Source organism: Trichomycterus rosablanca, chromosome 24, assembly GCF_030014385.1.
Source record: "Trichomycterus rosablanca isolate fTriRos1 chromosome 24, fTriRos1.hap1, whole genome shotgun sequence".
Lineage (NCBI taxonomy): Eukaryota > Metazoa > Chordata > Actinopteri > Siluriformes > Trichomycteridae > Trichomycterus > Trichomycterus rosablanca.
The window spans coordinates 13,783,630-13,795,725 of NC_086011.1; the positions used below are offsets into that span (position 1 = coordinate 13,783,630).

Genomic DNA, 12,096 nt, shown 5'->3' on the forward strand with positions numbered 1-12,096 from the left:
ACAATTCTCTCATACTGGCCACTGGATATTCAACATGGCACCTCATGGCAAAGAACTCTCTGAGGATGTGAGAAATAGTATTGTTGCTCTCCACAAAGATGGCCTGGGCTATAAGAAGATTGCTAACACCCTGAAACTGAGCTACAGCATGGTGGCCAAGGTCATACAGCGGTTTTCCAGGACAGGTTCCACTCGGAACAGGCTTCGCCAGGGTCGACCAAAGAAGTCGAGTCCACGTGTTCGGCGTCATATCCAGAGGTTGGCTTTAAAAAATAGACACATGAGTGCTGCCAGCATTGCTGCAGAGGTTGAAGACGTGGGAGGTCAGCCTGTCAGTGCTCAGACCATACGCCGCACACTGCATCAACTCGGTCTGCATGGTCGTCATCCCAGAAGGAAGCTGACGCACAAGAAAGCCAGCAAACAGTTTGCTGAAGACAAGCAGTCCAAGAACATGGATTACTGGAATGCCCTGTGGTCTGACGAGACCAAGATAAACTTGTTTGGCTCAGATGGTGTCCAGCATGTGTGGCGGCGCCCTGGTGAGAAGTACCAAGACAACTGTATCTTGCCTACAGTCAAGCATGGTGGTGGTAGCATCATGGTCTTGGGCTGCATGAGTGTTGCTGGCACTGGGGAGCTGCAGTTCATTGAGGGAAACATGAATTCCAACATGTACTGTGACATTCTGAAACAGAGCATGATCCCCTCCCTTCGAAAACTGGGCCTCATGGCAGTTTTCCAACAGGATAACGACCCCAAACACAACCTCCAAGATGACAACTGCCTTGCTGAGGAAGCTGAAGGTAAAGGTGATGGACTAAACCCAATTGAGCACCTGTGGCGCATCCTCAAGTGGAAGGTGGAGGAGTTTAAGGTGTCTAACATCCACCAGCTCCGTGATGTCATCACGGAGGAGTGGAAGAGGATTCCAGTAGCAACCTGTGCAGCTCTGGTGAATTCCATGCCCAGGAGGGTTAAGGCAGTGATAATAATGGTGGTCACACAAAATATTGACACTTTAGGCACAATGTTCACTGTGGGGTGTACTCACTTATGTTGCAGCTATTTAGACATTAATGGCTGTGTGTTGAGTTATTTTCAGAAGACAGTAAATCTACACTGCTATACAAGTTGTACACTGACTACTCTAAGTTATATCCAAGTTTCATGTCTATAGTGTTGTCCCATGAAAAGATATAATGAAATATTTGCAGAAATGTGAGGGGTGTACTCACTTTCGTGATACACTGTATATACACACACACACATGCACACACTCTGTCCATCCTAATATTTGTGTGTGTGTATGTTGGCAGGATTGTCTGCTCTGGCCCTAGTAGAGAGCTGCTGTGAAGCTGGGCAGAAATGGGCCTCCGAGAACCAGCACTGCAACCATCTATCCTCTCCGACAGACCGCGACTCTGTATGTGGGTAAGACCCAATCACACTTACTAATAGTAATTTACATACCAGTAGAGATGTTTGTTTTTCTCATTTCATCCAGCAACTAATGTAAGATCAGCCATTGTATAGCCTACCCGGTTGAATGTAAAACCTAGAACATCCAGCTGCTTTACACTTCGGCATTTTGGACATTTTGACTAACCGATTGCTAACTGAATTGCCGTAGGATTGCTAGGACCGCCTCATAGTGCAAATTAACCAATAGACGTAAAGCACTTGAACGCTACGCAAATTTAAAATGTTAAGGCCGCTCAGGTGACGCAGCGGTAAAAACACACGCTGCAACCGGAGCAGGATCACGAGTACGCCGGCTAGGGCTGAGCGGCTACATGAACAGCGATTGGCCTGTTGTTCCGATGGGCGGGACTAAGGCCGGAAGTGGGTCTCTCTCTGTCAGAATGGTGCGGTTACGACCTCTGCTGGCTGATTAGAGGCGCCTACACGGAGATGAGGAAGGAGTGCTCTTAGGGTGTGTCTCTCCGCACGCAACGCTAGGTGGCACAACACACGGAGGGGATGTGGGTTAGCTTCGATCTCCTCGGTCAGGGCGGGGATCGGCAGGGGGAGAGAGGATGCCTGATGCAAATTGGGCAATTGGACGCGATAAAGCAAATTGCACATTACATGAGAAAACGCTCATTATACGGTTCGTGATGTAATTCTCACGGGTGTGAATTAGGTAAGTCCTATAACAATTACTGACTGTAGCCCAGTTATTGCTCTGTACACTTTGTCTCTCCCCTGTGGCCCATATACTGTATCACCACTGATCAGATGTTATATAATGCCTAGTTGACACTACATGATCTTTGCTCTGATTTTCGCTCGGCGACTGGTCGGCGCTAGATTTGCCGGCTCGAGAGCAACTCGGCGTTCGCTCGGCGATCAAAACTCGGCTCTCGATTGCTACAGTGCCTTGCAAAAGTATTCAGCCCCCTTGAACTTTTCAACCTTTTGCCACATTTCAGGCTTCAAACATAACGATATTAAATTTTAATTTTTTGTGAAGAATCAACAACAAGTGGGACACAATCGTGAAGTGGAACGAAATTTATTGGATATTTTAAACTTTTTTTAGAAATAAAAAACTGAAAAGTGGGGCGTGCAATATTATTCAGCCCCCTTGCGTTAATACTTTGTAGCGCCACCTTTTGCTGCGATTACAGCTGCAAGTCGCTTGGGGTATGTCTCTATCAGTTTTGCACATCGAGAGACAGAAATTTTTGCCCATTGTTCCTTGCAAAACAGCTCGAGCTCAGTGAGGTTGGATGGAGAGCGTTTGTGAACAGCAGTTTTCAGCTCTTTCCACAGATTCTCGATGGGATTCAGGTCTGGACTTTGACTTGGCCATTCTAACACCTGGATAGGTTTATTTGTGAACCATTCCATTGTAGATTTTGCTTTATGTTTTGGATCATTGTCTTGTTGGAAGATAAATCTCCGTCCCAGTCTCAGGTCTTTTGCAGACTGCAACAGGTTTTCTTCCAGAATGGTCCTGTATTTGGCTCCATCCATCTTCCCATCAATTTTAACCATCTTCCCTGTCCCTACTGAAGAAAAGCAGGCCCAAACCATGATGCTGCCACCACCATGTTTGACAGTGGGGATGGTGTGTTCAGGGTGATGAGCTGTGTTGCTTTTACGCCAACACCTCAATAGCATTGCAAGTATTTAGCTGTTTTAAAACGTCAATAGCTGCTAAAATATTCATTGAATGTGTGTAAAACTAATATTATTGTATCAAGAAAAACACACAAAACACACTACAATATTTATTTTCCAACATATACCCTTTAATATCTAAAAAAAACCTGATTTTATCCATGACATTAATACCATTAAAAAACAGCGTAGCCAACACCTCAATAGCATTGCAAGTATTTAGCTATTTTAAAACGTCAATAGCTGCTAAAATATTCATTGAATGTCTCTAAAACTAATATTATTGTATCAAGAAAAACCCAATTAACAAACTACATTATTTATTTTTCAACATTTACCCTTTAATACCTAATAAAAAACTGATTTTATTCATGATATTAATACCATTGAAAAACAGCATAGCCAACACCTCAATAGCATTGCAAGTATTTAGCTGTTTTAAAACGTCAATAGCTGCTAAAATATTCATTGAATGTGTGTAAAACTAATATTATTGTATAAAAAAAAACCAATTAACACACTACAATATTTATTTTTCAACATTTACCCTTTAATATTTAATAAAAAACTAATTTTATCCATGATATTAATACCATTGAAAATCAGCATAGCCATCATCTCAATAGCATTGCAAGTATTTAGCTATATTAAAACGTCAATAGCTGCTAAAATATTCATTAAATTTCTTTAAAACTAATATTATTGTATCAAGAAAAACACACAAAACACACTACAATATTTATTTTCCAACATATACCCTTTAATACCTAAAAAAACCCTGATTTTATCCATGACATTAATACCATTAAAAAACAGCATAGCCAACACCTCAATAGCATTGCAAGTATTTAGCTATTTTAAAACGTCAATAGCTGCTAAAATATTCATTGAATGTGTGTAAAACTAATATTATTGTATAAAAAAAAAACCAATTAACACACTACAATATTTATTTTTCAACATTTACCCTTTAATACCTAATAAAAAACTAATTTTATCCATGATATTAATACCATTGAAAACCAGCATAGCCAACACCTCAATAGCATTGCAAGTATTTAGCTATTTTAAAACGTCAATAGCTGCTAAAATATTCATTGAATGTCTCTAAAACTAATATTATTGTATCAAGAAAAACCCAATTAACAAACTACATTATTTATTTTTCAACATTTACCCTTTAATACCTAATAAAAAACTGATTTTATTCATGATATTAATACCATTGAAAAACAGCATAGCCAACACCTCAATAGCATTGCAAGTATTTAGCTGTTTTAAAACGTCAATAGCTGCTAAAATATTCATTGAATGTGTGTAAAACTAATATTATTGTATAAAAAAAAAAACAATTAACACACTACAATATTTATTTTTCAACATTTACCCTTTAATACCTAATAAAAAACTGATTTTATTCATGATATTAATACCATTGAAAAACAGCATAGCCAACACCTCAATAGCATTGCAAGTATTTAGCTGTTTTAAAACGTCAATAGCTGCTAAAATATTCATTGAATGTGTGTAAAACTAATATTATTGTATAAAAAAAAAACCAATTAACACACTACAATATTTATTTTTCAACATTTACCCTTTAATACCTAATAAAAAACTAATTTTATCCATGACATTAATACCATTGAAAATCAGCATAGCCAACACCTCAATAGCATTGCAAGTATTTAGCTGTTTTAAAACGTCAATAGCTGCTAAAATATTCATTGAATGTGTGTAAAACTAATATTATTGTATAAAAAAAAAACCAATTAACACACTACAATATTTATTTTTCAACATTTACCCTTTAATACCTAATAAAAAACTGATTTTATTCATGATATTAATACCATTGAAAAACAGCATAGCCAACACCTCAATAGCATTGCAAGTATTTAGCTGTTTTAAAACGTCAATAGCTGCTAAAATATTCATTGAATGTGTGTAAAACTAATATTATTGTATAAAAAAAAAACAATTAACACACTACAATATTTATTTTTCAACATTTACCCTTTAATACCTAATAAAAAACTAATTTTATCCATGATATTAATACCATTGAAAATCAGCATAGCCATCATCTCAATAGCATTGCAAGTATTTAGCTATATTAAAACGTCAATAGCTGCTAAAATATTCATTAAATTTCTTTAAAACTAATATTATTGTATCAAGAAAAACCCAATTAACAAACTACATTATTTATTTTTCAACATTTACCCTTTAATACCTAATAAAAAACTGATTTTATTCATGATATTAATACCATTGAAAAACAGCATAGCCAACACCTCAATAGCATTGCAAGTATTTAGCTGTTTTAAAACGTCAATAGCTGCTAAAATATTCATTGAATGTGTGTAAAACTAATATTATTGTATCAAGAAAAACCCAATTAACAAACTACATTATTTATTTTTCAACATTTACCCTTTAATACCTAATAAAAAACTGATTTTATTCATGATATTAATACCATTGAAAAACAGCATAGCCAACACCTCAATAGCATTGCAAGTATTTAGCTGTTTTAAAACGTCAATAGCTGCTAAAATATTCATTGAATGTGTGTAAAACTAATATTATTGTATAAAAAAAAAAACAATTAACACACTACAATATTTATTTTTCAACATTTACCCTTTAATACCTAATAAAAAACTGATTTTATTCATGATATTAATACCATTGAAAAACAGCATAGCCAACACCTCAATAGCATTGCAAGTATTTAGCTGTTTTAAAACGTCAATAGCTGCTAAAATATTCATTGAATGTGTGTAAAACTAATATTATTGTATAAAAAAAAAACAATTAACACACTACAATATTTATTTTTCAACATTTACCATTTAATACCTAATAAAAAACTGATTTTATTCATGATATTAATACCATTGAAAAACAGCATAGCCAACACCTCAATAGCATTGCAAGTATTTAGCTGTTTTAAAACGTCTATAGCTGCTAAAATATTCATTGAATGTGTGTAAAACTAATATTATTGTATCAAGAAAAACACACAAAACACACTACAATATTTATTTTCCAACATATACCCTTTAATACCTAAAAAAAACCTGATTTTATCCATGACATTAATACCATTAAAAAACAGCGTAGCCAACACCTCAATAGCATTGCAAGTATTTAGCTATTTTAAAACGTCAATAGCTGCTAAAATATTCATTGAATGTCTCTAAAACTAATATTATTGTATCAAGAAAAACCCAATTAACAAACTACATTATTTATTTTTCAACATTTACCCTTTAATACCTAATAAAAAACTGATTTTATTCATGATATTAATACCATTGAAAAACAGCATAGCCAACACCTCAATAGCATTGCAAGTATTTAGCTGTTTTAAAACGTCTATAGCTGCTAAAATATTCATTGAATGTGTGTAAAACTAATATTATTGTATCAAGAAAAACACACAAAACACACTACAATATTTATTTTCCAACATATACCCTTTAATACCTAAAAAAAACCTGATTTTATCCATGACATTAATACCATTAAAAAACAGCGTAGCCAACACCTCAATAGCATTGCAAGTATTTAGCTATTTTAAAACGTCAATAGCTGCTAAAATATTCATTGAATGTCTCTAAAACTAATATTATTGTATCAAGAAAAACCCAATTAACAAACTACATTATTTATTTTTCAACATTTACCCTTTAATACCTAATAAAAAACTGATTTTATTCATGATATTAATACCATTGAAAAACAGCATAGCCAACACCTCAATAGCATTGCAAGTATTTAGCTGTTTTAAAACGTCTATAGCTGCTAAAATATTCATTGAATGTGTGTAAAACTAATATTATTGTATCAAGAAAAACACACAAAACACACTACAATATTTATTTTCCAACATATACCCTTTAATACCTAAAAAAACCCTGATTTTATCCATGACATTAATACCATTAAAAAACAGCGTAGCCAACACCTCAATAGCATTGCAAGTATTTAGCTATTTTAAAACGTCAATAGCTGCTAAAATATTCATTGAATGTCTCTAAAACTAATATTATTGTATCAAGAAAAACCCAATTAACAAACTACATTATTTATTTTTCAACATTTACCCTTTAATACCTAATAAAAAACTGATTTTATTCATAATATTAATACCATTAAAAAACAGCATAGCCAACACCTCAATAGCATTGCAAGTATTTAGCTATTTTAAAACGTCAATAGCTGCTAAAATATTCATTGAATGTCTCTAAAACTAATATTATTGTATCAAGAAAAACCCAATTAACAAACTACATTATTTATTTTTCAACATTTACCCTTTAATACCTAATAAAAAACTGATTTTATTCATGATATTAATACCATTGAAAAACAGCATAGCCAACACCTCAATAGCATTGCAAGTATTTAGCTGTTTTAAAACGTCAATAGCTGCTAAAATATTCATTGAATGTCTCTAAAACTAATATTATTGTATCAAGAAAAACCCAATTAACAAACTACATTATTTATTTTTCAACATTTACCCTTTAATACCTAATAAAAAACTGATTTTATTCATAATATTAATACCATTAAAAAACAGCATAGCCAACACCTCAATAGCATTGCAAGTATTTAGCTATTTTAAAACGTCAATAGCTGCTAAAATATTCATTGAATGTCTCTAAAACTAATATTATTGTATCAAGAAAAACCCAATTAACAAACTACATTATTTATTTTTCAACATTTACCCTTTAATACCTAATAAAAAACTGATTTTATTCATGATATTAATACCATTGAAAAACAGCATAGCCAACACCTCAATAGCATTGCAAGTATTTAGCTGTTTTAAAACGTCAATAGCTGCTAAAATATTCATTGAATGTCTCTAAAACTAATATTATTGTATCAAGAAAAACCCAATTAACAAACTACATTATTTATTTTTCAACATTTACCCTTTAATACCTAATAAAAAACTGATTTTATTCATGATATTAATACCATTGAAAAACAGCATAGCCAACACCTCAATAGCATTGCAAGTATTTAGCTGTTTTAAAACGTCTATAGCTGCTAAAATATTCATTGAATGTGTGTAAAACTAATATTATTGTATCAAGAAAAACACACAAAACACACTACAATATTTATTTTCCAACATATACCCTTTAATACCTAAAAAAACCCTGATTTTATCCATGACATTAATACCATTAAAAAACAGCGTAGCCAACACCTCAATAGCATTGCAAGTATTTAGCTATTTTAAAACGTCAATAGCTGCTAAAATATTCATTGAATGTCTCTAAAACTAATATTATTGTATCAAGAAAAACCCAATTAACAAACTACATTATTTATTTTTCAACATTTACCCTTTAATACCTAATAAAAAACTGATTTTATTCATAATATTAATACCATTAAAAAACAGCATAGCCAACACCTCAATAGCATTGCAAGTATTTAGCTATTTTAAAACGTCAATAGCTGCTAAAATATTCATTGAATGTCTCTAAAACTAATATTATTGTATCAAGAAAAACCCAATTAACAAACTACATTATTTATTTTTCAACATTTACCCTTTAATACCTAATAAAAAACTGATTTTATTCATGATATTAATACCATTGAAAAACAGCATAGCCAACACCTCAATAGCATTGCAAGTATTTAGCTGTTTTAAAACGTCAATAGCTGCTAAAATATTCATTGAATGTCTCTAAAACTAATATTATTGTATCAAGAAAAACCCAATTAACAAACTACATTATTTATTTTTCAACATTTACCCTTTAATACCTAATAAAAAACTGATTTTATTCATAATATTAATACCATTAAAAAACAGCATAGCCAACACCTCAATAGCATTGCAAGTATTTAGCTATTTTAAAACGTCAATAGCTGCTAAAATATTCATTGAATGTCTCTAAAACTAATATTATTGTATCAAGAAAAACCCAATTAACAAACTACATTATTTATTTTTCAACATTTACCCTTTAATACCTAATAAAAAACTGATTTTATTCATGATATTAATACCATTGAAAAACAGCATAGCCAACACCTCAATAGCATTGCAAGTATTTAGCTGTTTTAAAACGTCAATAGCTGCTAAAATATTCATTGAATGTCTCTAAAACTAATATTATTGTATCAAGAAAAACCCAATTAACAAACTACATTATTTATTTTTCAACATTTACCCTTTAATACCTAAAAAAAAACTGATTTTATCCATGACATTAATACCATTAAAAAACAGCGTAGCCAACACCTCAATAGCATTGCAAGTATTTAGCTATTTTAAAACGTCAATAGCTGCTAAAATATTCATTGAATGTCTCTAAAACTAATATTATTGTATCAAAAAAAAACAATTAACACACTACAATATTTATTTTTCAACATTTACCATTTAATACCTAATAAAAAACTGATTTTATTCATGATATTAATACCATTGAAAAACAGCATAGCCAACACCTCAATAGCATTGCAAGTATTTAGCTGTTTTAAAACGTCTATAGCTGCTAAAATATTCATTGAATGTGTGTAAAACTAATATTATTGTATCAAGAAAAACACACAAAACACACTACAATATTTATTTTCCAACATATACCCTTTAATACCTAAAAAAAACCTGATTTTATCCATGACATTAATGCCATTAAAAAACAGCGTAGCCAACACCTCAATAGCATTGCAAGTATTTAGCTATTTTAAAACGTCAATAGCTGCTAAAATATTCATTGAATGTCTCTAAAACTAATATTATTGTATCAAGAAAAACCCAATTTCCAATGTTGGAAAATAAATATTGTAGTGTGTTTTGTGTGTTTTTCTTGATACAATAATATTAGTTTTACACACATTCAATGAATATTTTAGCAGCTATAGACGTTTTAAAACAGCTAAATACTTGCAATGCTATTGAGGTGTTGGCTATGCTGTTTTTCAATGGTATTAATATCATGAATAAAATCAGTTTTTTATTAGGTATTAAAGGGTAAATGTTGGAAAATTGAAAAATTGGCCAACACCTCAATAGCATTGCAAGTATTTAGCTATTTTAAAACGTCAATAGCTGCTAAAATATTCATTGAATGTCTCTAAAACTAATATTATTGTATCAAGAAAAACCCAATTAACAAACTACATTATTTATTTTTCAACATTTACCCTTTAATACCTAATAAAAAACTGATTTTATTCATGATATTAATACCATTGAAAAACAGCATAGCCAACACCTCAATAGCATTGCAAGTATTTAGCTGTTTTAAAACGTCAATAGCTGCTAAAATATTCATTGAATGTCTCTAAAACTAATATTATTGTATCAAGAAAAACCCAATTAACAAACTACATTATTTATTTTTCAACATTTACCCTTTAATACCTAATAAAAAACTGATTTTATTCATAATATTAATACCATTAAAAAACAGCATAGCCAACACCTCAATAGCATTGCAAGTATTTAGCTATTTTAAAACGTCAATAGCTGCTAAAATATTCATTGAATGTCTCTAAAACTAATATTATTGTATCAAGAAAAACCCAATTAACAAACTACATTATTTATTTTTCAACATTTACCCTTTAATACCTAATAAAAAACTGATTTTATTCATGATATTAATACCATTGAAAAACAGCATAGCCAACACCTCAATAGCATTGCAAGTATTTAGCTGTTTTAAAACGTCAATAGCTGCTAAAATATTCATTGAATGTCTCTAAAACTAATATTATTGTATCAAGAAAAACCCAATTAACAAACTACATTATTTATTTTTCAACATTTACCCTTTAATACCTAAAAAAAACCTGATTTTATCCATGACATTAATACCATTAAAAAACAGCGTAGCCAACACCTCAATAGCATTGCAAGTATTTAGCTATTTTAAAACGTCAATAGCTGCTAAAATATTCATTGAATGTCTCTAAAACTAATATTATTGTATAAAAAAAAAACAATTAACACACTACAATATTTATTTTTCAACATTTACCCTTTAATACCTAATAAAAAACTGATTTTATTCATGATATTAATACCATTGAAAAACAGCATAGCCAACACCTCAATAGCATTGCAAGTATTTAGCTGTTTTAAAACGTCTATAGCTGCTAAAATATTCATTGAATGTGTGTAAAACTAATATTATTGTATCAAGAAAAACACACAAAACACACTACAATATTTATTTTCCAACATATACCCTTTAATACCTAAAAAAAACCTGATTTTATCCATGACATTAATACCATTAAAAAACAGCGTAGCCAACACCTCAATAGCATTGCAAGTATTTAGCTATATTAAAACGTCAATAGCTGCTAAAATATTCATTAAATTTCTTTAAAACTAATATTATTGTATCAAGAAAAACACACAAAACACACTACAATATTTATTTTCCAACATATACCCTTTAATACCTAAAAAAAACCTGATTTTATCCATGACATTAATACCATTAAAAAACAGCATAGCCAACACCTCAATAGCATTGCAAGTATTTAGCTATTTTAAAACGTCAATAGCTGCTAAAATATTCATTGAATGTCTCTAAAACTAATATTATTGTATCAAGAAAAACCCAATTAACAAACTACATTATTTATTCTTCAACATTTACCCTTTAATACCTAATAAAAAACTGATTTTATTCATGATATTAATACCATTGAAAAACAGCATAGCCAACACCTCAATAGCATTGCAAGTATTTAGCTGTTTTAAAACGTCAATAGCTGCTAAAATATTCATTGAATGTCTCTAAAACTAATATTATTGTATCAAGAAAAACCCAATTAACAAACTACATTATTTATTTTTCAACATTTACCCTTTAATACCTAATAAAAAACTGATTTTATTCATGATATTAATACCATTGAAAAACAGCATAGCCAACACCTCAATAGCATTGCAAGTATTTA

At 31.1% G+C, this 12,096-nt stretch overlaps 1 protein-coding gene across 1 annotated transcript in view; it reads left to right on the forward strand.

Annotated features, from left to right (window-relative positions):
• The window catches only part of fbln2 (fibulin 2), a 98,639-nt gene that overhangs the window by 19,859 nt on the left and 66,684 nt on the right, over positions 1-12,096 (forward strand). The window contains exon 2 of the mRNA XM_062986762.1: positions 1,320-1,434. Coding sequence (XP_062842832.1) covers positions 1,320-1,434 — 115 coding nt within the window. The remainder of the gene's footprint in view (positions 1-1,319; positions 1,435-12,096) is intronic.